At 39.9% G+C, this 25,946-nt stretch overlaps 1 protein-coding gene across 1 annotated transcript in view; it reads left to right on the top strand.

The window, feature by feature from the left end:
- The first annotated feature begins 1,357 nt into the window (after positions 1-1,357).
- The window catches only part of AGPS (alkylglycerone phosphate synthase), a 150,887-nt gene continuing 126,298 nt past the window's right edge, over positions 1,358-25,946 (top strand). The window contains exon 1 of the mRNA XM_035007668.1: positions 1,358-1,620. Coding sequence (XP_034863559.1) covers positions 1,379-1,620 — 242 coding nt within the window. The 5' untranslated portion in view covers positions 1,358-1,378. The remainder of the gene's footprint in view (positions 1,621-25,946) is intronic.

Genomic DNA, 25,946 nt, shown 5'->3' with positions numbered 1-25,946 from the left:
GCAAATTTTAATGCTGTTCTAGTGGCATGTAGAAAGGGTGTGAGAAGTTTGAGGGTTAGAGTGGCTGAACTCTCAAGCTTGAGAAGTCTTTGTCTTTAGAGGACTCAGCAATTGACTCCTCCTGGACCTTTTCTTCACTCCTCCATCCGAAAGAGGGAACGGAGAAAAGGAGCAGCTAAACAGGAGTTGGGCTCAGTGATTCTAGAGCTAGACTAGATATTTCATGCTGAACTATCTCTTAAGATCTGGAGATCTGGCATTTAAATCAAGTCTCATTGTTGCCTGAATTTTCTCAGAACTATTAAGTAATTCTTTTATATTAGTCAAATAGCTCCTGGAATGTCTTAACTCTTTCATAGAGCCTGTGTTAGACAGAGGTGGTTATTTGGAAAGAAGGTGACTTCTTTGGGCTTGTAATGCCTATGGCAACCCTTTCTCTTACCATTCCCAAGACTTATCTTTGAATTGCACATTATGGAAAAAGGAGCTTTACTTCTGATGGTTAGGTCTGCAAGGTGCTTTATAAAAGCCTATCTAATCCACTGGCTAACGGTTGTGGAGCAGGGCTCTATGAGATCCCCTACTTTCACCAGGTGCTATTATCCAGAAAGTCAATTTGTAGAAAAGCGAGAAGTCCCAAGAACAGCTGTTGGGTAATTCTATCTGTAGCAATAAAAACTCTGCCTCCATTAAAGTAAGGAAGGACATAGCATTCCGCAATGAATGGAAAGAAAATCTCGGTTGCAACTCAGCTTTACGTCCTCAGGTGAGTTAGTGTCTCTGAGCCTCAGTTTTTTTAATCTGTAAAATGGAGATTACTTGAGATCTAGCATTAAGCACAGTGCCAGTCACGAAGTAGGCGATTTGAAAATGACAGCTATTTGCTCTAATGGTTACAGGCAACGAGTCAGTTTTGAGCTACTTTAGTGACGCGGAGGGGAGTAGTAGGAGCTCATTCAGAAGAATGGCGCTGCTCAAGCTGTCAGGTCCAGAGCACCCTGGTCCTAGGCGTCTGCCCTGGAAAGCTACTCCGGAGGCCCAGGAGACACCCGAGGTCACCACCCAGGGTACTAGGCCATCTTGGGACGTTTGTGGTTTGGATTCTGGTCCAGCTCTGCCCAGCCCGTCTGGGCCAATCAGGGGACAGCTCAAACTCACCTGCTCGTCAGGTGCTAGCCGTCCGAGGCGTGACCGCGGAGGGCCGGCGGGCGCGGTGGGCGGGAGCTGAGATGGTAAAGCTCCCGGCGCAGGGCCCCCGCCGCCCAGTCGCCGCGGTGGCTGCCGGGATGCGCCGCAGCGAATGGTCGCGCCGGGCGCCGCTCTGAGTGACCTTTCACCTGCGCCCAGCGGTCTTGGGCGGCAGCACAAGGCGGAAGCCATGGCGGAGGCGGCGGCTGCAGCCGGTGGGACGGGCGCGGGCATGGGCTCCGGCTCTGCCGCGGACCGGGACCGGGACCGCGCCGGGCGGAGGCTCCGGGTTCTCTCGGGCCATCTCCTGGGCCGGCCCCAGGAGGCTGTGAGTACCAATGAGTGCAAAGCGCCGAGAGCCGCGTCGGCGGCCACGGCGGCGCCCAGTGCCGCTCCCGCCGCGCAGGAGTCAGGCACCATCCCCAAGAAGCGGTGAGTAGCGGCTCTGTGGAGCTGGCTGGCGGCGAGACCAGGCCAGGCCTGTGCTGCGGGAGGGCTTGGCAAGGTGGGAAGGGAGGTGACACCGGTGGGAGGAAGGCATCCTGTCCCTGAAAGTGAAGACGCGTCTCTCGAGAGAGTGGACGAGACCCTGGACTCTGGCAGGAAGGGGGCGGGATGGAATGGTGGATTTTGGTCACTATTTGAGAGTAACAAATCTGAAGAACTCTTACTGGGGAAGGCTTCAGGGGGACCCGTTTTCTTGGATTCTTAATGCCAGGAATTCATTATCCTGAATTAATACTTGCGGATAAGGTCTTCGAATGGATAGAGAGGTTTCTAACATGATCCTCCAAGAAAATTTAAGTTTGCACTAGATGATGGCTCTCTTCTAATTCGCGCAAGCCTGGGTGTGGGGAGATGTGATGGTTATTGGAGGAAGGTGCTGACTGGTTTCTGTGGGGCAGGTTTCCATTTGCTTAGGGGCATGGTCTTTGACTTTGAGGGAGGAAAGTGAGGGATGGGTAAGAAGCAAAAAACTTAAGACACTAGTTAACGATTTAGGTTGTGGTGGTAACTGAACTCTGGTGTTAACTAGAAGCTGAAAGACCCTTGCCTGTGGATGAGGATTTTTTTTTAAGAGGTCTTGACTTAACTACTTTTTGGAGAAATCTTAAACGCTGATGGAAGCTACCGGAGAAGATATTTTCTGAGATGTGGCTTTGCCATGTCGATGAACTTTGAGAGTGAGAAAAAGTGTTGCTAATGTTTAATGGTACTGCCAGTGTGCCGGAGACTGTTAAGTCTATTATTTCTTTTACTCCTCTTCAAACTCTGAGGTAGGTACAGTTATCTACAGATGAAGAAATAAAACATTTACGAAGCCTGCTTCAGATGTGGCAAGTTAGAATTCCAAAGTACGTCATATTAACTTTAGGGCCAAGTTCTTAATTTGTACTACTTATGATGAATTCTTTCAGTAATTCCACATTCATGAGTCCTTCCTCTGCTAGTTATATACTCTACCAGAAATACAGAGATTTAAAAAGGCAGTATTTACTTAAGAACTAATAGCCTAGTAAGGTAAAGTCATAATACAGTGTGATAAGAAATTTAGCTGATAACCATAGCAAATGGTCACTTACCCCAGTTTTAGGTCTGTATGTCAGGGGGGAGGCTTCCGAGAATAAGGATTGAGTAAATCTTGAAGTTTGGGTTGGAAGTAACCTGCCAAAGGAGATAAGTGTTCTTGGCAGAAAAACAGTGTGTTCACAGGTAAAGCAGTGGGAGTCAGATTAGGAAACTGTTGGAAGTTCAGTGTGATAGGAGGGGGTGAGAATAACAGGATGAGGGCTGGAGGCAAGTCTTGTTTGCAGGATTTTATGTGGGGCAAAACGTGATTACATTTACCTTTTAGAAAGGTCACATTGGGGACCAAATTGAAGAAGGTTAAGCAGATGGTTAAGGGCTGGGAACCAAGACCTGAGTCTGAATTTCCACTACACAATTCTAGTTGTATGACCTTGGGCAAGTCACTTAACCTTTTTCAGAGCTTCAGTTCCTTGTCTGTGAAAATGAGGACAGTAATTCCTGCTTTGCAGTGTTGCTGTGAGAATTCAACAATACAGAGTTCAGTGATCAAGTGCTTAGTGCATTGCCGGTTATATAACCCTTCAAATGAAATGGTAGGTGCAATTTTCATTGAGTCCAAGGACAGGGAAGCCAGTTAGGAGACTGTTACTCTGATGACAAATACTGCCATTCTGAACTGAGGCATAATATTGGGAGTAGGCAAACCTATTTGAAAAAATATTAAGACGTAAATTTTTTATAACTTGTTTACTGAATGATGGGGGAGGGAGGAATCAAGGATCACATCTTGGCCTCAGGCTTCACTTGATGTTATATTAGCCATCATTGGGTTTAAAACTTTTTTTTTCCCAAATGGCTTCATGTACATTTATGTCTATTCATTTGTATGTATCTGTGTATTATACATTTTTGTGCGTGTTCATGTTCTTAGAACTAAGTAGGTAGGTCAGGTGTTCGTTTTTTTTTGGTCAGGTGTTCCTTGTAGTTGGATTTAGGGGCCTTGGTCTGCAGCAGTCAGAGAAAAATAGTCATGTTTATAAGGCACACTGGGATGACGAATGAGGCTTCCCATGGCTAAAGGTGACTAGTTTGTGTGGTTACTCCAGAGACGGAAGGCACAACTGTGACCTGTTGTTGGTGTAGATTATGGGTAGAAAGCGCTGGTCTTTGGTTCAGAGTTAGGTGTGGCTAGTGGTAGAATCTAGTCCTGTATAACAGTTTTGAAGTTTGAATCAAAAGATGAGGGAACATAAAAACTTTTGTTAGATGGAAGAGTGATCTCCCTCGGAGAGTGATTCTACTTAGTATATTGTTAATGGGGAACCAGGGTCTCCCTTCAACTTCCTCCTGCTTAGCTGGGCCTCAGTTTGCCAGCAGCAGAGTTGAATCTTAAGGGAAGACAAATGATGGAGCAAGGAGCCAGCGCGTAAATCTAATAAAGTGTGATAAAGAGTGTGACCGTATGTCTCTTATTTTGGAATCATTTGGTGATGTGTGATTTGTACAACTCCTTTTCTCTGATTACCTTGGATGATGTCATTGGTTGTAATTCTTCTATTTCAGGGCTGGTTATCATCATGGAATTGAAGGAGTGACTTCTTGAAACTTCATGTTTTCATTTCCCTTACAGGATAGTCACTCGTGTGTTAATTTATCTAATGTTTATAGAATAGTTGCTTTATGACAAGTATTGTCCTAGGCACTGAAGGCAGAGAGATGAATAATTATCCTTGGCCTCAAAGAATTCACAATAGTAAGGGAGATACACATTCCAGTACAGTTTGAGTAGAGCTGCTATAACAAAGGTACAGATGTAGCACAAAGGAAAAAAAGAGTGATTATCCTTGGGTTCAGGGGAAGCTTTCTGGAGACAGTTTTAAAATATGGATGATGGTGTGGCAGATTGGATGGTGAAGACAGTTCTAGGCAAAGGTAATAGCATATAGCAAAGCAAGGGGGCACGAAAGTGCATATTGTATTTAGGTAATTAAACAATTCAGTATTGGTAGAGGTGGGAGTGAAGTAAAAAGAGGAGGGTCCTGGCAGGTCATCAGTCCATTAATTCATTCATTTACTCATTCACTCATTCATGTGTGACTATTTCAGTGCTTACTATGCAACATATAGCGGTGGACAAAAACTCTGCCCTTAGCGACTTACATTCTAGTTGGGGCAGGGATAGCAAACAAGTAATATAGTATGTCAGATGGTGATAAATGTAATAAAGAAAAATGAAGTAGCCGGGAAGGTTAGGTAATGGCAAACCCTTGAGGCAATTAAGCTGGGAAGAGACTTGATCAGATTGGGTTTTGGTTTGCATCCAGCTCCAGTGTTAAGAATGGGCTGGAGAAGGATGAGGATGCACATAGGGAGACCAGTTAGGGAGCTGTTGTAGCAGAACAGGTGAGAAATAATGAAGGATTATATCAAGATGATGGCAGTGAGAATAGAGAAGAAAAGATGGATTTGAGTTTTGGGAAGTAGTGCATTAGGTAATACATAAAATTACGTGACTATATGCCATGGGAGTTTGGAGACAATGATAATAGAAAAGGGATGGTAAGAGTCCTGAGGAATGTGGATATTTAAAAGGGCTGGCCGATCACAACCTGTTGCACTTATCACGTTGGTCCCCTATGAGTTGGTTCTAGTTACTTCTATCCAGGAACATATATTCTCATTATTTGAAGTTGTTGAGCAGAGTTTTAAGAGTGATGGTTTACTTTTGGACCCTCTGTTTTTCTTTAAGTTGCATGAACAGTTTCTTTTTTTTTTTTTTAAAGATTTTATTTATTTTTCAACAGAGAGAGAGAGACAGCGAGAGAGGGAACACAAGCAGGGGGAGTGGGAGAGGGAGAAGCAGGCCTCCCGCTGAGCAGGGAGCCCAATGCGGGACTCGATCCCAGGACCCTGGGATCATGACCTGAGCTGAAGGCAGACGCTTAACAGACTGAGCCACCCAGGCGTCCCAACAGTTTCTTTTTTTAATCTTGCCACTGGACGCAGTTTTAGATTCCTAAAAATCATAGTAAATGCCAGTTAAGTATGTGACATTTATATGCCTTGGTTTCGGATTTTTTTCAGTTTAAAAAAAGCTATTGTAATGTTAGAAAAAGAGAAGGAAAAAATCCCTTGTGGCATCCGTCCCTCCGCACTGTTAACGGCTTTCCCAGTTGTGGTTTGGGTTAGTCAGAACTGTTCTGTGGCAGTTTTTACAGAGGTTATAAACTCTACTGGTCAGATCAAAGGAAGATCTGATTAAGACTGCTACTGATTGCTTAATTTACTTATACTGCCATTTATACACACCATTCTTTACAAAATCATGTATTACTTAACATCTCCCAGAAGCCTTGGTAGATGTTTTCCAGAAGGAAAAAGCTGAGTTAACCTCGTGTAAATGTTTCCTAGGAGGGCATCTTTGTCATGCCAAATTTCAACCATTTGTGATTAAAGAGATCATGATCAAATACAGTGTCATATAGTTAAGACATTAGTTTATATTGTACTTACTGAATAACTTACAAAATATATGATCCTATCAAACTGAAATTCATAATTTTAGAAAATGTAATGCATGGTTTTAAAAAATAGATCAACCTATTTCCTTATGTGAGTGAATTTTGCTGTTTTGTTTGTGCAAGAAAACAATGTTGAGAATAAAACAGAAGCATACGTCTCTTAGATTGCAAGTATCATTTTGGGATGGACCACATTTTCTGCAAGTAAACTTCTTTATGTCAGGAATTTACTTACTATAAAGCCACCTACTCCCAGTGACTTAATAAAAAATATCTAGGAATAAATTAAGTGATCTATTTTTAGGCTGCAGAGGAATGGAGTGCTGTTGTAGTCAGATGATATACTTTATGGAACACTTTAAAAGCAAATGCTAAGCAAGTATTACTCCTTTCAGTTTTATTTTCTTATTTATTGAGAAGAGAGTTTCTGTTGCTCAGCAGATTAGTATGTTAATTTCAACTCCAAACCAAATCAAAGTATCCTGAGTAGAGTTTACTTTTTTGACATGAAGTAGTAATCGCCCTCCCCCCATTAGTATTCTCTTTATTTGTTAGGCTTTAGGAGTAATATTTAATTTTATTACTGTCCCACATCTGAGTTCAGAATCAATTGAGAATACATAGAGTATAGACAGGTGGAGATAAAAATGTCAGCTTTATTACAAATAAAGCTGGTTGGAGAATATGGCTTAGATTTAGACTGCCTGAATTGGATAGACAGTCACAGGTAATGCTGAACCACAGAAGGCCTCCCCTGCAAGGGCAGAGCCAGCTCCAGTAAGCCTTGTACATGGCCCTGAGAGAGACTGGAGTATAACCACTTTGTAGCTGATAGATTCTAAGGAGAGAAAAGGCTGACTCCAGAAGCCTGGTGCCTCTTCTCAGAAATTACTAACCAGGTAAATCACTCCTCCCATGAAAAGGGATGACTGTGTGACCATTGGGGAGATACGACCAGGGCAGTTACTCTTCTGAATTCCCTCCAGATTGGAAATTAGATGCCAGAGAATAGAGGTATTGCTGATATATTTTTGGGTAAATTAAGGGAAAGGGTTGAAAGCTTTATGGTAGGTAGTCTTCCACCTGCATCATTTGCATGTGTCATCCTCATTGCCTACTGAATACACTCCACAGTTTCCTTGGTCGGGGCAGTTAAGGTCTTCCAGGGAAGCAAATGGGCCTTTCTAGGCCTCTTACTTCCTTGATACCTACTATGTACTCTAGCTATACACCAGTATTATTGCTGTTCCCGGGACATGTCCTTCCTTTCCCCTTTTCTTTCTTTGATATGTTAATGTTTCCAAAGAATAGTACACATAGTACTGATGGTCCTGGGATAATTTGGGGTGGTACGTGGCTTACAGTCTTACTTGGGTAGTTATAAATGTTTGTATATATACTTATTTTTTTTGTTAAACTTTATTGAATTATTACATAATTTATTATAAAAGTAAATGCACACATCATAAGTTTACAGCTTAATTACTTTTCACAAAGTGAACACATCCATCTTACCGGTATTTAGATTAAGAAACAGCATTACCAGTCCCTACAAGCCTTCTTCATGTTCCTCTTCAACTCCCACTATAGTTTGGATTTGCTTGTTTTGAACTTTGTATACATGGAATCATGTAATACATATTCTTTTTTTAAAAAATATTTTATTTATTTATTTGAGAGAGAGAGAGCAAGAGAGGGGACACAAGCAGGGGGAGTGGGCGAGGGAGAAGCAGGCTTCCCGCAGAGCAGGATCCCAATGCGGGGCTCGATCCCAGGACTCTGGGATCATGACCTGAGCCAAAGGCAGACCCTTAACCGTCTGAGCCACCTAGGCACCCCATTCAGTTTATCCATTTTGTTAAGGATGAACATTTAGGTGGTTGCTAATTTTAGGTTTGAATAGTTATTTATTGATTTTAATATGAAGTACATATCTAGTGTTTTTATAGATATTGCTGCATAGAAATAGGCTAAAATAATTAAAATAGTATTTAGTATATAATATGTTCAATTTTCTTAAGTATATCATTTGTTTGATAAATGGTAATAAAATGCTCCTAGATACTAAATCATTCATGTAAACATTAAACTGACTTTTTAAACGCTGACCTTAAAGTCTTTACAAGGTTCAAATGTTATTTATAAACTTGTAAGATCAGCTTAAAATCACAAGTCTAAATCTATAACTCAGTTACACATTTTAAATTTGTTACAAGCCATTCTTAAGAGATCCTCTTCAATTTTGTAAGTATATAAAAGATCAATTTCTGCATAGCTTTCTTGAACCAAAAACATTAACATCTGACTTTGATTCCCTTCTCAAGCATTTGTATATTTAATTCTAGATCTTTTTATAGTTGAAATAGGCTTACTCATTAAGGAAGGCTATTACCACTCTAGGTAGCTGCAGTTACTTTTGACGAAGGGAGTTTTGCTGCTTGGTTGAGATTTGGAGCTGTAGGTATCTAATCACTCACTACTGTATTGCATGTAATATTTGTCCTGCAGGCATATCTGAAGTTACTAACCAGAGATTTGAGCTGGGATGCTGACCAAATTCTTGTTGGCAACTTCACTGGGCCTCTCCAGATTCTATTTATAGTTGCCTTATCAGTGACCTCATATTATCAACTGGGGCGTGTTCATGTATTCTAGGACCTTGCAGTGAAATAATATGAATTATTTCATTTGTTATATTCACAGTTTGCAGTTCCCACTCAGATTGTTTATGTGGTTGGATTTTGCATTTCTTCAACTTGAACTTTCCAGGAATCCAGCATCAGGGATATTAAAATAGCATTCACTTGAATTCTATTCTGCTATCAAAGTTTATAATCAGCACTGTGCACTAGAGCTTTCTGTGATGCTGGAAATGTTCTGTAATCTGCTGTCCTATATGGTAGCCACTAACCACATGTGGCCTTAAGCACTTGAAATATGGCCATTGTGACCAAGGAGCTGAATTTTAAATTTTATTTAATTTTAATTAATTTAAATAGGCATACGTGGCTAGTTTTACCTAATGTTGGACAGCACAGCTGTAAATTGAAATCTGACTCATTATCTGTCCTTTCTTGTTTCCAAATGAAGTTACCTTTCTGGGTTTTCTTTTCATTTTTTTTAATTTTATGATTGATTGATTCTCTTTTTTTTTTTTAATTTTTATTTATTTAACAGAGATTGAGAGAGCATAAGTAGGCAGAGCGGCAGACAGAGAGAGAGGGAGAAGCAGGTTCTCCGCCAAGCAGGGAACGTGATGTGGGGCTCGACCCCAGGACCCTGGGATCATGACCTGAGCCGAAGGCAGCCGCTTAACTGACTGAGCCACCCAGGTGCCCCTCTTTTTTTTTTTTTTTAAGATTTTATTTATTTATTTTGTCAGAGAGAGAGAAAGAGCGAGCGCACAAGCAGGGGGAGCCGCAGGCAGAGGGAGAAGCAGACTCCCCGCTGAGCAAGGAGCCTGACATGGGACTCCATCCCAGGACCCTGGAATCATGACCTGAGCGGAAGGCAGACACTTACCCAACTGAGCCACCCAGGCATCCCTGAACTCTCTTTTGAATTAATTTATTCAGATAACTAATTCTGTAGTTATGCTGCTACTCTTAAACACGTTTATCTCCTATGACCTTCACAACCACCCATTTTACAGATTAGTAACTGAAGTTCATAGGTGTTTGCCAGAAAACAGTCATTTGCTATAGTAAGTGGTAGGGCTTAGATTTGAATCCAGATCTTTTATCTCAAGTCTAGAGCTTTTTCCTTAATACTGTGCTGATATCACCAGTCCTAGTCATTTTTTTCTTCACAATCTTTCTTACATCCATTTTGTGCATTAACCAAGTTTTTATTGGTCATTTGTGTTCTAGGTGCTTGAGCTATATCAGTGAACAAATGGACAGAGATCTATTCTTTCATGGGACTTACATTCTAATAGGTGGAATAGATAATAACAGTAAATAAATCAATTATTAAGTGTGTTAGAAGGTGATAAGCGCTATGGAAAAAAGAAAAGAACAGAGTAAGGGGTTAGGGTTCACATTTTAAATAGGATATCACTGGAGAACATGACATTTAAGCAAATATTTGAAGGAGATGAGAGTGTTAAGCTATATGGATATCTAATTGAATGAGCATTCCAGACACAGGGATAGTATGTGCACATACCCTAAGAGAGGTACATGTGTGTTGTGATAGGAGAGTAACAAGTGTTGCTGGAATCAATTCATAATCCTCCCACCCTCACACTGTTTAAAGTGTGTACCTTTGAGACCTTAGCTTCTAATTTACCTGTCTCTTCTGTTTTAGTCAAGGTCTCTTATTCATGCTACATTTTCTAGCTTCCACAGCTTTCCTTGTGCCACTCTCTGGAAGATCTTTGCTTGCTTGACACCAGGCTTCAGGGTCTCTGCGTTTTGGGGATCTTTTTATTTTTGAGAATTGACGGAGGTGATACTGGGCTATTGTCTGTTATCTCTTCCCCATGATTTCCCATATTATAAATAGTAACTCTAAAATCATTGTTAAGTATCATGCGATATAATATCTAGGCCTGGAGACTTTAATTCATTTAAATCAGCTAGATACCTCATGGCGTCTTCTCACCTGTTTGAAACTTCCATCTACTCAAGTTTGTTGGCAATCGATTCCTTGTTTTCTATGTGCTAAGCACTGGGGAAGATTAGCACTTAGTTTTGCCTTATGGCACTTGTAGGTCTACTAAGGAAGACTGATTTGTCTTTTTTTTTTTTTAATTTTATTTTATGATGTTATGTTAATCACCATACATTACATCATTAGTTTTTGATGTAGTGTTCCATGATTCATTGTTTGCGTATAACACCCAGTGCTCCATTCAATACGTGCCCTCTTTAATACCCATCACCTGGCTAACTCAGCCCCCCACCCCCCTCCCCTCTAGAACCCTCAGTTTGTTTCTCAGAGTCCATAGTTCTATTACTGCAGGGTGCTAAGTGCTAGAATAGAGGCAAGAAGGGGGAGGAATGATGACTGGTACAGCAATGGAAGGGCGTCTTCATTTCAAGGAAACATCGATTAGAAGGGTGGAAGAGTGCTCTTCTACATTAAGATGCTATGTGAAAATTCTTAAATCTGAGGATAAAAACTTTGATGAGAGCATTTGGATGAGAATAGAATCAGAAGAATTGGAGTAAGAGAAAGTGGACAATATAATAAAGAACTAGTATGGCAGTTGGCTCTAGTAATATTGGGGGCCTTCAGCTACCTGGATAGCTTTTAGAAGTCTTATTCTGAGAGCAGAATATCTGGCAGTTAATTTACAATTTAAAAAAATCAGAGGGTACCTAATTTATGCTGAAATGTTACACATTTTGTTTGAAGAAAAAAAAAATAATCAAAATGAAGACTAACGTTGAAAATAAGAGATAAACACTGTAGCATCTCGGCATCTTTTAGATATAGCATATGTGTGTAAAGTCATGTTGTCATAATGTCTTGAAATCACCATTTTTCACTCACTATCTTGTGTATAACTTTGTCAAGAAATAATGGGCAACCTCATTTTCAGTGACTCATCAAGTACTGCAGTATATGTAAGTACTATAAGTTTAGCCAGTACAGTATCACTTTCAATTGTTTCTAATCTTTCCCTATTATAAAGAATACTGTGATAAACCTTTTACAATTAAATCCCTAAAAATTTCCTTAAGGCGTATTTTTAAAAAGGTCTTTAATGGGTTAAAGAATATTGGAATACGTTATTCATTCATCTCAGTGGGCAGAGGCAGAAATAAAGCACAGTTGCTTGTTTGGATTTAATTTTGACCAAGAATAAAGAATTGGAAATTATTGGAATCTTAGGAGAAAGACTCCTATCATGTTTGAGCAGATTTATATCTTATAATTTAAGAAAGCAGCTTTCCAGAAATTCACATAAAAGGAAATGCAATGTTTTGGCCTGAGTTGCTAAGGGGAAACCAAAACATGACCACATAGAGCCTAGGAAATATTGCTTAACTTTGCCTGGGCCTTGGAGGTGATAAGGAGAGAGAGCTGAGGCAACTGGCCAAGATGTTCCAGTTTATTTATTTTTTAAATTTTTTAATTTTTTAAAAAGATTTTATGAATTTGTTAGAGTGAGAGCACAAGCAGGGGGAGCAGGAGAGGGAGAGGAAGAAGCAGGCTCTCCGCTGAGCAGGGAGCCCGATGTAGGGCTCGATCCCAGGACCCTGGGATTGTGACCTGAGCCGAAGGCAGACGCTTAAGGACTGAGGCACCCAGGCGCCCCGATGTGCCAGTTTAAACACTTACTGTTATCAGTAAATATTGAACACTACATGCTTATTCAGATGGCTCATACTGTTTGGTCAAATCTTTCTGCATCTTGTGATGCACCTTAAGAATTGTAATGTCAGTAGTTTTCTTTTTTTCCCAACGTATTATTGTGAAAAAATTTAAACATATTGCAAAATTCAATTTTATAATAAACACTTTTATACCAACCACTTAGATTCTACCTATAACATCATACTATGTTTCCTTATCACATATCTGTCCATTAATTCATCCTTTTCTCCATTCAGTATTAGTCTATCTTATTTTTGATGAATTTTAAAGAAAATTAGTAGCTTTGGGGCACCTGGGTGGCTCAGTCGGTTGAGCGTCTGCCTTTGGCTCAGGTCATGATTACAGGGTCCTGGGATCGAGCCCTGCATCAGGCTCCTTGCTCAGCGGGGAGCCTGCTTCTCCCTCTCCCCCGCTTGTGCTCTCTCACTCTCTCTCTCTCTAATAAACAAATAAAATCTTAAAAAAAAAAAAGAAAATTAGTAGCTTCATTTTTGAAGTGAAATCTCCTGTATTAGCTTTCACTACTATTGAGGGAACTTTTAAGTTACTATCTCTAACTCTTCAATCTCTATTTTCACATTTTCAATTATTGGACATTTTTATCTGAGAATGTCTTGGTGTTTTGACATAGTGGTAATCCCTTTTTGAAATAAAATTTTAAAAATCTATTTTTTGAAGTAGAAGGTTCTACTTTTGTTCTTTTATATTGATCTTGATTTCAATAGTATTTTGTCTGCTTTGTCTTTGTAAAATATTTGTAGCTTCACACCATAATTATTAGATCTCTAGTTTGATTTTGGCTTTATTTCCAAGTTCTTTCCTGCTATCTGCCATTATTTTCAGAAAGTACATTCTAGTTTGCTATGCCTGTCTTCAGATTTCATACAAGTGGCAACCTTTTTTAAGAACGAATTCTTATTGTTAGCATGTGTGTTAATTAGAACTTTTGTTTAGAAGTATTAATTAATTTGAGCTAAGTGAAAAAAGAAAAGGGGAATTTATTGTAAGAGTACAGGGGTACCAAAGAACCCAAGGGCAGGAATGGTGCTTGGCCTCAGGATGGAATCAGAACTAAAACCCAGAAAGCCATCAGGTTTCTTGCTAGCATCACTTCTTGCTAGTATCTGCTACATGTTTCGCTAAGCAGATAGCTTTTTCGGCTCTTCTGTCCGAATGGTAAAATATGGTAACCCCTCTCCTCCCGGATGTTCAGCCAGTAGCAGCAAGTAATTGAACCATCTTGTTTCCAATAGCTGGGTCACATGTCTACATTGTTCTAATCAGCTATTGCCTAGAAAAGAGTGTGGTGATCTTAGTACAAAAATAGCTGCCCAGGCAGCTAAATGAACTGAACTTAACTCTGGTTATCCTACTTAGAAATATGTCACAGCCAGATCATCTGCTCATCTTTTTAGATGATTCCTTCCCCAGAATCTTGCTCCATGAGTTATCCTTTTGTTTTCCTCTTGGGTTATCAATCTTTTTTTCCTAGTTGATGATGATTTTTTAAAAATTAAATTATAATTAACGTACAGTTTTAGGTATACAATATAATGATCCAATTCTATATATTACTCAGTGTGCATCAAGATAAGTATACTCTTAATCCCCATTATCTATTTCACCCATCCCTCTGCCCACCTCCCCTCTGCATCCACCAGTTAGTCCTTTGTATTTAAGAGTCTGTTTTTTTGGTCTCTTTTTTCCTTTGTTCATTTGTTTCTTAAATTCTACACATGAGCAAAATCATATGGTATTTGTCTTTCTTGACTGATTTATTTCACTTAGCCTTATACCTTCTAGGTCCATCTGTGTTGCTGCAAATGGCAAGATCTCATTCCTTTTTATGGCCGAGTAATAGTCCATTGTAATAATATCGCACACCTTCTTTATGCATTCATGTATGGATGGACACTTGGGTTACTTTCATATCTTGACTATTGTAAATAATACTTCAGTAAACAAAGGTGCATATATCTTTTAGAATTAGTGTTTTTGTTTTCTTTGGGTTAGTACCCAGTAGTGGAATTACTAGATCATATCGAAATTCTATTTTTAATCTTTTGAGGAATGCTATACTGTTTTTCAAAGTGTGTGCTGCACCAGTTTGCATTCCCACCAACAGTGTACGAGTGTTCCTTTTCCTCTACATCCTCGTCAACACTTATTATTCCTTGGGTTTTGATTTTAGTCATTCTGACAGGTGTAAGGTGGTATCTCATTGTGGTTTTGATTTGCATTTCCCTGACGATTAGTGATGTGGAGCAACTTTTCATGTGTCTGTTGGCCATCTCTGTGTCTTCGTTGGAAAAATGTCTCTTCAGGTCCACTGGCCATCTTTTAATTGGATTATTTGGGGGGGGTGTTGAGTTGTGTAAGTTCTTTATATATTTTGGATATTAATCCCTTGTTGGATATATCATTTGCAAATATCTTCTTCCATTCAGTAGGTTGCCTTTTTGTTTTCTTGATAGTTTCCTTTGCTTTGCAAAAGCTTTTTACTTTGGTGTAGTCCCAATATAGTTTAATTTTGCTTTTGTGTCCTTTGCCTCAAAGAGATATACCTAGAAAAATGATTCGACAGCCAATGTCAACGAAATTACTGCCTGTGTTTTCTTCTAGGAGTTTTATGGTTTCAGGTCAGACATTTCGGTCTTTAATCTATTTTGCATTTATTTTTTGTGTGTGGTGTAATAAAGTGGTCCACATTCATTCTTTTGCAGGTAGCTGTTCGGTTTTCTCTGCACCATTGGTTGAAGAGACTGTCTTTTCTCCATTGTGTATTCTTGCCTCCTTTGTCATAGATTAATTAACCATATATGCGTGGGTTTATTTCTGGGATCTTTATTCTATTCTATTGATCTATGTGTCTGTTTTTGTGCCAGTACCATAGTGTTTTGATTACTACAGCTTGTAGTATATCTTGCTATCTGGGATTGTTATACCCCCAGTTTTGTTCTTCTTTCTCAGGATTGCTTTGGCTATTTGGAGTCTTTTGTGGTTCCATACAAATTTTAGTATTATTTATTCTAGTTCTTTGAAAAATGTTGGTATTTTAATAGGGATTGCATTGCATCTGTAGATTGCTTTGGGTAACTGGACATTTAAAAAATATTGGATCGTCCAGTCCGTGCGCATGGAATATCTTTTCATTTGTTTGCGTCATCTTCAGTTTTTTTCATCAGTGTTTTATGGTTTTAGGAGGGTTAAGTTTATTTCTAGGTATTTTGTTCCTTTTGGTGTAATTGTAAATGGGCTTATTTGGTTATGTATATTCCTGGGTATTTTATTCCTGTTGATGTAATTGTAAATGGGATTATTTTCCTAATTTCTTTTTTTGCTACTTCATTATTAGTGTGTAGAAATGCAGCAGGGGTGCCTGGGTGGCTCAGTTGGTTAAGCTTCTGCCTTTGGCTCAGGTCATGATCCTGGGGTCCTGGGATCGAGCACCGCATCGGGCTCCCTGCTCAGCAGGGAGCCTGCTTCTTCCTCCCTCTGCTGCTCCCCCTGCTTACGCTCTCTCTCAAATAAATAAAATCTTTAAAAAAAAAGGAAATGCAACAGATTTCTGTGTATTAATTTTGTATTCTGCGACTTGACTGAATTCATTTATTAGTTCTAATAGTTTTTTGGTGGAATCTTGAGGGTTTTCTATATATAGTAAAATGTCATCTACAAACACTGGAAGTTTTACTTCTTCCTTATCAGTGTAGATGCTTTTTATTTCTTTTTGTTGTGTCATTGCTCTGGCTGGGATTTCCAGTACTATGTTGAATAAAAGTGGTAAGAGTGGACTAATTGTTCCTGATCTTAAAGGAAAAGCTCTCAGGTTTTCACCATTGAGGATGATGTTAGTTGTGGGTTTTTCATATATGGCCTTTATAATGTTGAGGTATATTCCCTCTAAATCTTGTTTATTGAGAGTGTTTATCATGACTGGATGTTGTATTTTGTCAGTTACTTTTTCCACATCTATTGAGATGATCATATGATTTTTATCCTTTCTCTTGTTAATGTGATATATCATGTTAATTGATTTGCAAATATTGGACCACCCTTGCATCCGTGGAATAAATCTCACTTGATCATGGTGAATGATTTTTAAAATGTATTGTTGGATTTGATTTGCTAATATTTTGTTGAGTATTTTTGCATTTGTGTTCATCAGAGATATTGGCCTCTTGTTTTCTTTTTTGGTAGTGTCTTTCTCTGGTTTTAGGGTAATGCTGGCCTTAGAAAATAAACTTGGAAGGTTTCCTTTTTCTTTTTTTTTTTTTAAGATTTATTTATTTTAGAGAGAGAGTGCACGTGAATGGGGGAGGGGCAAGAGAGAGAATCTCAAGCAGACTCCCCACTGAGCACAGAGCCCAACGTGGGGCTCAGTCTCATGACCCAGAGATCATGACCTGACTAAATCAAGAGTTGGATGCTTAACCAGCTGGGACACCCAGGCCCCCCTCTTTTTCTGTATTTTTTTTTTTGAATAGTTTGAGAAGAATAGGTATTATGTCTTATTTAAATTTTTGGTAGATTTCACCTGTGAAGCCATCTGGCTTTGGGATTTTGTTTGTTGCAAGTTTTTTGATTATGCATTCAATTTCATTGCTAGTAATCATTCTCTTCAAATTTCTATTTCTTTTTTTTTTGTAGTTTTATGGTTTTATTAACACAAATATGATGTGCACAATAAGCTGTCTATTCATTTTCTTCGCTGAGCAGCCTGGCATTGGAATTGGTGACTCTGATTGCCAGCTGGGCTGCTCTTTCCACAATAGCTTTGTGGTTCTTGGAGGAGACATTGTGAGCAATCTCTGCACAGTAAGATTTGTTGCACATCAGCAGCACTTCAAGCTCCTTAATGTTGTGGACTAGGAACTTCTGGAAGCCACTGGGCAACATGTGTTTTGTTTTCTTGTTGCTCCCATAACCAATGTTGGGCATCAAGATCTGGCCCTTGAATCTTCTGTGCACCCTATTGTCAATGCCTCTGGATTTCCACCAGTTACGCTTAATTTTTTTTTTTTTTAAGATTTTATTTATTTGAGAGAGAGAATGAGATAGAGATAGAGAGAGAGCATGAGACGGGGGAGGGTCAGAGGGAGAAGCAGACTCCCTGCCGGGCAGGGAGCCCGAGGCGGGACTCGATCCTGGGACTCCAGGATCATGACCTGAGCCGAAGGCAGTCGCTTAACCAGCTGAGCCACCCAGGCGCCCCCAGTTGCGCTTAATTTTGACATAGCAGTCTGACTGGTGCCAGATGAACTTCTTGGTCCTCTTTTTAACAATCTTGGGCTTCACCAGAGGTCTGAGGACAGCTATGATGCCCAGTAACAGATGGCTGCCGCCTCTGCAGGCAGCGCCGAGGAAGAGAGCCTATTTCTTTCTAATTCAGTTTGGAAGATTGTATGTTTCTAGGAATTTATTCGTATCTTCTGGGTTATCCAATTTGTTGGCATATAATTTTTTATAATATTCTCTTATAATCCTTTGTATTTCTTTGGTGTTGGTTGTTATTCTTCAGTTCTGATTTTATTTGAGCACTCTCTCTCTCTCTCTTTTAATGAGCCTGGCTGAAGATTTATCAATTTTGTTTATCTTTTCAAAGAACCAGATCCTGGTTTCTTTGATCTATTCTATTGCTTTTAAAATGTCGATTTCATTTATTTCTATCCTAATCTTTATTATTTCCTTTTTTCTACTTGCTTTGGGCTTTGTTCTTTTTCTACCTCCTTTAGGTGTAAGGTTAGCTTATTTATTTGAGATTTTTCTTGTTTCTTGAGGTAGGCCTGTAACCCTCTAATCTTCCCTCTTAGAACAGCTTTTGCTGTATCCCAAAGACTTTGGACTGTTGTGTTTTCATTTTCATTGTCTCTGTGTATTTTTGATTTCCTCTTTGATTTCTTGGTTGACCCATTCATTGTTTAGTAGCATGGTTTAGCCTCCACGTATTTGTATTCTTTCCATATTTTTTCTTGTGATTGGTTTCTAGTTTCATACCGTTGTGGTTGGAAATGATGATTGATATGATTTCAGTCTTTTAAAATTTATCAAGACTTGTTTTGTGGCCTAACATGATGTGTTCTGGAGAATGTTTCATGTGCACTTGAAAAGAATGTATATTCTGTTTTTGAATGGAATGTTCTGAATATATCTGTTAGGTCCATCTGGTCTAATGTGTTATTTAAAGCATTTTCTTGATTTTCTGTTTGGATGATCTCTCCATTGATGTAAGTGGGGTGTTAAAGTCCCCTACTATTATCTTATTACTGTCAGTTTCTTCCTTTGTGTCTGTTAATAGTTGCTTTATGTATTTAGGTGCTTCCATGTTGGGTACATAGATATTTATAATTGTTATATTCCCTTGATGGATTCTTCTCTTTATTGTTATGTAGTATTCTTTGTCTCTTGGTACAGTCTTTGTTTTAAAGTCTATTTTGTCTGATATTAATATTGCTACCTCAGCTTTCATTTGCTCCCATTTGCATGGTGAATGTTTTTTCCATCCCTTCACTTTTAATCTGCATGTGTGTTTAGTTCTGAAGTGAGTCTCTTATAGGTAGCAAGATGAGTCTTGGTTTTTTTTTTTTAATCCTGTGGTTTTTTTTTTTCAGTCACTCTGTGTCTTTTTTTTTTAATTTAAAAATTTTTTTAAATTCCAGTATAATTCACCCTGTCTTTTGACTGGAGCCTTTAGTTTATTTACATTTAAAGTAATTATTAATAGGTATGTACTTACTGCCATTTTGTTAGTTGTCTTATGGTAGTTTTTGCAGTTCTTCTCTGTTCCTTTCTTCTTTTACTCTTCCCTTGCGGTTTGATGGCTTTCTTTAGTGTTATGTTTGAATTCCTTTCTTGGGGTGCCTGGGTGACACAGTTGGTTAGATGTCCGACTCTTGATTTCGGCTCAGGTCGTGATCTTAGGGTTGTGGGATTGAGCTCCATGTTGGGCTCCGGATTGCTGAGCATGGAGACAGCTAGGAATTCTCTCTCTCCCTCTTCCTCTGCCCCTCCCCCGTGCCCAGGCTTGGGTGCACTCTCTCCCTCTGTGCTTCCTGGATCTGGACGTCTGTTTTCTAACCCAGATTAGGGAATTTTTCCTTCAAAAAAGTTTTCTGCCCCCTTCTCTTTCTCCTCTCCTGAGATCCCTATAATGCAAATGTTATTACACTTGATGATGTGGCTGAGTTCCCTTAACCTAGTCTCAGTTTTTGTTATTCTTTTTCTTCCTTTTTGCTGTTCTGCTTAGTGGCTTTCCATTACCCTGTGTTCCAGATTGCTGATCTGTTCTTCTGCCTCCTCTAATCTGCTGTTGATTCCCTTTGTGTATTTTTTTTAAAGATTTTATTTATTTGACAGAGAGATAGAGCAGGAACACAAGCGGGGGGTGGGTGAGGGAGAAGCAGGCTTCCCGCGGAGCAGGGACCCGATGTGGGGCTCGATCCCAGGACCCTGGGATCATGACCTGAGCCTAAGGCAGATGCTTAACGACTGAGCCACCCAGGCGCCCTCCCTTTGTGTATTTTTAATTTCAGTTATTTAGTTCTTCATCTTTGAATTCTTCATCAGGCATATAACTTATCTCCATTTCTTCTTTTTTTTTTTTTTTGGGCGTGGAGCCCAATGTGGGGCTTGAACTCACAACCCTGACATCAAGACCTGTGCTGAGATCAAGAGTCGGCCACTTAATTGAGCCACCGAGGCGCCCCTAACTTATCTCCATTTCATTTAGCTTTTTTGTTGTGGCTTTGTCCTGTTCTTTCATGTGGGACACAGTCTCCTGTCTCATTTGTCTAATTCTCTGTGTTTGTTTCTGTGTATTAGGAAAGTCAGCTACATCAATTGATCCAGAAAGTAGTGACCTTATGAAGAAGAGATCCTGTGGTACCCTGCAGCTCAATGGTCCTTGTTCGTCAGAACCAGGCGCTTCAGGGGTGTCTCCTATGTGGGTTCTGTGTGCTCTGTTGTTGTGGCTGAGCCACATTTGCCTTCAGTCCAGTGGCTGCGGTGGCCCACTTTGCCTGTTGTGGGTACACTGGGCAGGGTTTGGTCCTTGTATTGTTAAGGGGCCAGTGTGGGGGCCACTGGTTGTGGTTGGGTAGTGTCAGCAGTCAGACCAGGTGCCTGCCCTCAGCCTGTCTGCTGGGGCTGTATTCACACTGACCTGCAGGGTGCTCTCCCCACACTGTCGCCTGAAAGGCTTTCATTTGTGGGCAGGGCGGGCTGTCAGACCAGATGCTTTCTCCTAGTCTAGGACTAATCAGAAGGGCACGTTCTCTGTACTGCCAGCTATAAGGTTCGCTGCTGGGACTGCAGGCACACTGGTGTGTGGTTATATTGCCCTCTCGCTAGGGCAGGAGTCACTTTGAAGTGGCACAGGTCCTTGTTGGGGTTGCTTGCAGGGAGAGTCAGGGCAGGAGATGCTTTGGAGGCACACCTACTGAGTGGGTCGGGTTGGGTGGGGTGGATCCAAAGGAGAACATTTACAGGGTGCCTGGTACTAACAAGATAGGTAGAGAGTGTACTTGCTGGTTCCTGCAAGTGTCAGACTATCTAGGCTGGGTAGGGGGAGAGAAATGGTGCCCGCCAGCATTTTTGTTGTTGGAGAAGTCTCCTAAGGATCTCTCCAGTGCACTTCTGAGATTAGTGAATAAACCTTCAGTATATCCCGGCGCTTTTCAAACTGCTGCTTCTATGCTGTATCTTGCTAGATTATTTGTTATGCTGGCCCTTTAAGGGTGGGGACTATTTATCTCTCTCTGGGTGTCTCCCAGAGCTATGCCGGCTGGTTTTTTTTTTTTTAAAGTACCTAGAGTTAAGTCCTGCTTATTGCAAAAACTCCCTAAGTTAAGCCCCACTGGTTTTCAAAGCCAAATGTTATGGGGATTTGTCTTCCAAGGGCCTCCAAGCCTGGAGTGTTTAGGGTGGGTGTGATCTTCCCACTTCTCTGTGCTTGTGGTGTCCCTTCTGTTTGTGGTTAGTCTCTTGAGAGGGGGTTGGTGGGTTGGGAGGGAGGGAGGGGTGAGCAGGAGGGGTGGGTGTAGGGAGCAGAGTTTGGTTCCCAGTTATGTCTCTGACTCTCCTACCCTTTTTGATGTGGAAAGTCTGTTCTGACAGTCTTTGGGTGGTTTTCAGAGTTAGCTACACTTGTGTAGCTGTTACCTTAGTGTGTCTTTGGGACAAGGTGAGCTCAGGATCCTCCTACTTAGCCATTTTCCCAGAACCTCAGCAGTCTTTTTTTCTTTGTTGATTTTTCCTGTTTCTTAAAAGCACACTCAGATAATTTATTGAGATTGTTTTCAGCCTATATCATTCTTTTGAAGGAGCCCTCTTAAAAGCCATCAGTAACCTAATTATAAAATCCTTAGTCATTTTCTTGACCAGTTCCCAATACCTGGTACCTAATATCTCTTTCCTTAGCTCCCATGTTGTTACACTGTCTTGGTTTTCTTCCTACCCTTCTGGCCATGATTTTGCTGACTTTTCTTCCTTCTGCTTCCTAAAGGATTTCCTTGAGATTAATTTTTTAGTCCTTTTTTTTTTTTAAACATTTATTTCTTAATAACCTCATCTACTCAGACTGTATTAGCTTTTACCACTATTAGGAGGAACTTTAAGTTAATATTTCTAACTGTCAGGTTCCATTTTCACATTTTTAATTATTGTACATTTCTTTCTGACTGTCTTGCTGAATTCTCCAACCTAGTATGCATGTGTAAGGTCGTTATTTTAGCTTTCAATCCTAGTACTCCACTATTTCTATTTATTTCTCCTGTTATTTAGATGCCTTTCAAGGCCAGTGTCTCCGTTATAAGGCCTTGCTGAGCTCCATTTCCTCTCTCTTATCCAGGCTGTTGACAGATCAGATAGATTCTATCTATTAGTTGTGATTGTCAAGACACTTTTGTTTTTCTCCCATTGACACCAACCTAGATGCAATCTTAATTGTCTCACATCTACTCTGGATCTTCCTTTATTTTTCCCCTTCAAATGATTCTCCATTCCATTACCAGACCAATCTTTGTTCAGAGAAAGTGTGAGTAATAGTTACCTGCTAGTGCTGTGCTACATTCTAACATTGCAAAATTTATTAACAGCCCAGTAGAGATATATAGACAGATATGTAGAAGATATGACATAGTAAATGCTATAATCAGTGTAATACAGAGGGAGCCATAAATTCTTCCTGAGGAAGATAGGAAAGGCTTTATAGGAAAAGTAACTTTTGGACTGGTTCTTGATGGATACAAAGGAGTTTTCTAGAGGGAGAAGGGCATTTCAGACGAGGGATGTATATATATATGTATGTAAGTACAAGAACAGGCAGACATAAAAGGTCATGGTGTGTATAAGGACATGTGATAACTTTCAGTGTGGCTGGAAGAATAGTTGTTAAGGAAGGTAAAAATGTAGCTTGGAGCCAGATTGCAAAAGCCATTGTATGCTATGTTAAAGAATTGGAATTTCATCCACATTGGAGAGTAGCAAAATTTTAAAGCAGATACTGTTAGATTTTTACTTTTAGTGGCAGTGTGAAACATAGAAAATACTGTTTTGATCCTATTTCTCCCGATTAATTATTGAAGTAATAAAGCTTAATCCCTTAATTTGGCATTCAAAGTTCTGCTATTCTCCATGACTTTCTTGCATATGCTCTATGCTTCAGCCAATTTGGGCTATTTACTAGCATGGGAAAGTCCTTGTGCTTTTTTGCTTCTGCTTGATTATTGAATTTTCCAAAGCAACTGGAAGTGAAGCCTTCTCCTCTCAGATAAATGACTGCTATATTCTCTGAGCTTTTGAATCAATGAGTACATTGAAATCATAGTTTGGTAATTAAGAAGTGTTGCAGCCAGAAGACCAAGATTTAAATCCTAGTTGTGTCATGTACTGTTTGTGACTCTGGACAAGCTACTGACTCTTTCTAAACCTTTCTTATGTTTTATTTTTTTATTTTTTGAAGATTTTATTTACTTGAGAGAGTGCGCAAGCAAGAGAAAGAGCATGAGCGGGGAGGAAGGGCAGAGGGAGAGGGAGAAGCAGACTCCCTGCTGAGCAGGGAGCCCAATGCAGGGCTTGATCCCAGGACCCCAGGATCATGACCTGAGACACTTAACTGACTGAACCACCCAGGTGCCCCCTTTCTTATGTTTTAAATAGGAATAGTAAAATCTATATCATTAATCTCACATACATTAATATGAAAAAGAAATGAGGTAATGATTATATAACCCATAGCTTTACAGTATTATGCACTATTACTACTATTGCAGTATACTGTATAGAAAGAGTAAGAAGAATCTGGTGCTGAAATAATGTTTGAAGATGAAAGCATAGGCAGTGGCAACCATGGCATTTTAATATCAAGAACAGATTTCTAATGAATACCACCTTATGTGTTAGGAAGAAAAGGAAGAACCCAAAGAGTAAAGAGAATTAGCAATTTCTTGTACTGCATGGTGTGCTGATTGTCAGTATGATGCACACAGTGGTCACCATTGTGCTTCTTGTCGTTTGCAACTCTTCTTTGTGGCTCTTAGGAGTTGTGGCCCACTACTGCCTCTACTTGGTGTGTGGCCTTGGTGAACACATAAACTGGAACTTTGAAATTTGAAATTGCTAAAGGCAAGTTATTTGATAAACCATTGTCTTAATTTTTATAACCCTTTTAACATGTATAAACTAGGAAAATTTCCATTAACAAACAGGTTGACTTTCCTGAAATTTGGGTCAGAAAGTATTATCTCTGTATAGCCTTCATTCCCCCTTACAGGATAATCCTTTGTAAAATTGGGGTATAGACCTGTCTGCCTCCTCGGTCACATAACCGAATCTCCATTTCCTGTTACTGCCTTTCCCCTGTCTTTCACATGGTGAGTGCCCTCTTGCTGCCCTCTTGTTTTGTTGCAGAATTCTCCTCAGGTCTATCCTCTCCTATAGTGCAGTGAATTTAAAGTTGTTCCCTTCTCCCCCACTGGTCACACTCCCTTCTGATTTTGATAGAGTTTGGGTAAGAGTTAACTTGATAAACCATTTACATTAAGGCTTTGTATTCCTTTGTGGTTATTCAACAGTTGAGTCTTCTGCTCTCAACTTTTCCTCATTCCTTAAGGCAGTGCTTACACAATTATGGTCTGTGGATGGCTAGCATCAGAATTTTCTGGCAGTGTTTGTTTAAAATGTTTATATTCTGAGACCCCACTTTCAGCGATTCTAATTATTGGCTAGATCTAGAGTGACATCCAGAATTCTGCTTTTAAAATGAGTACCCAGGGGCGCCTGGGTGGCTCAGTCGTTAAGCGTCTGTCTTCGGCTCAGGTCATGATCCCAGAGTCCTGGGATGGAGCCCCGCATCGGGCTCCCTGCTCCGCGGGAAGCCTGCTTCTCCCTCTCCCACTCCCCCTGCTTGTGTTCCCTCTCTCACTGTGTCTCTCTCTCTGTCAAATAAATAAATAAAATCTTAAAAAAAAAAAAAAAATGAGTACCCAGTGATTTTTATACCCCAGGATGTTTGGGAACCTCTATTGTGATTGTGATTGGGTCATGATTGTAATATTTCTTTTTTTCTCCCTCCAAACTTTGTGGGGTTCATTTTTTTTCTGTGGGTTTGCCAGAAGCAAAGGTAACAATTCCAGCTACCTGTCTTTTAAAGTAGAAGGGGCTGCTGCTTACTATTTTAGTAAATAGAAAAACGCCACTTGTTACAAGCAAGAATACTATGGATATCAAGCAGGTATGGAGTTTAGTCTTGGCTTTTTTAGGGTCTTGTCAAGATTATTGGGTTGTACCCTGAGAAAGGGAACTCAAAGGCTTGGTTTCTGTTATAAAATGGCATACGGACTTTTGGAGACATTCATATTATCTTTGTTGTTTGCAGAAATGTAAGACTGTACCAGAAATGTTTTTGGTCACTTACAGATTGGTCAGTATAATAAGATTGCGTTATTTTTCTTATTTCAATTACTAGCAAGTGGAGAGGGAGCAATTAAAGTGAATTGGCATTTTCCCAGCTGGTGGTAGACAAAGTCTGGAATTCACTGCCTAAATTGCCATATTGGTTAGATTACAAGTGGACAGTGGAGGGAATAAAACATGAAATTTAAAGTATAGATTAGGGAGCTCACATGGTCAAGGGAAGGATATATCCTTTCTCTTTGTCTTTTGCCAAGACAACTCCCAGATACTGATTAGGACTGTTTCCTCACTACATAGACCCAGATATGAAGGTAAAGGACAGGATAGTTGTGTCTTTCCAGGCCTTTGGAATGGCAGATACCAGGCTTGTGTGAGTACATGCTTATATAACATGCCTGCCCTAGCACAAAATACTTGGAATGTATACTGCTACTCGTATGAATGACTAATGGTCTATATTTCTATTTT

The sequence above is a fragment of the Mirounga leonina genome, unplaced genomic scaffold, assembly GCF_011800145.1.
Source record: "Mirounga leonina isolate KUSES-001 unplaced genomic scaffold, KU_Mleo_1.0 Mir_151, whole genome shotgun sequence".
Taxonomy (NCBI): Eukaryota; Metazoa; Chordata; class Mammalia; order Carnivora; family Phocidae; genus Mirounga; species Mirounga leonina.
The sequence above is the reverse complement of the archived record's forward strand: the minus strand, read 5'-3'. Positions and strand labels throughout refer to the sequence as shown.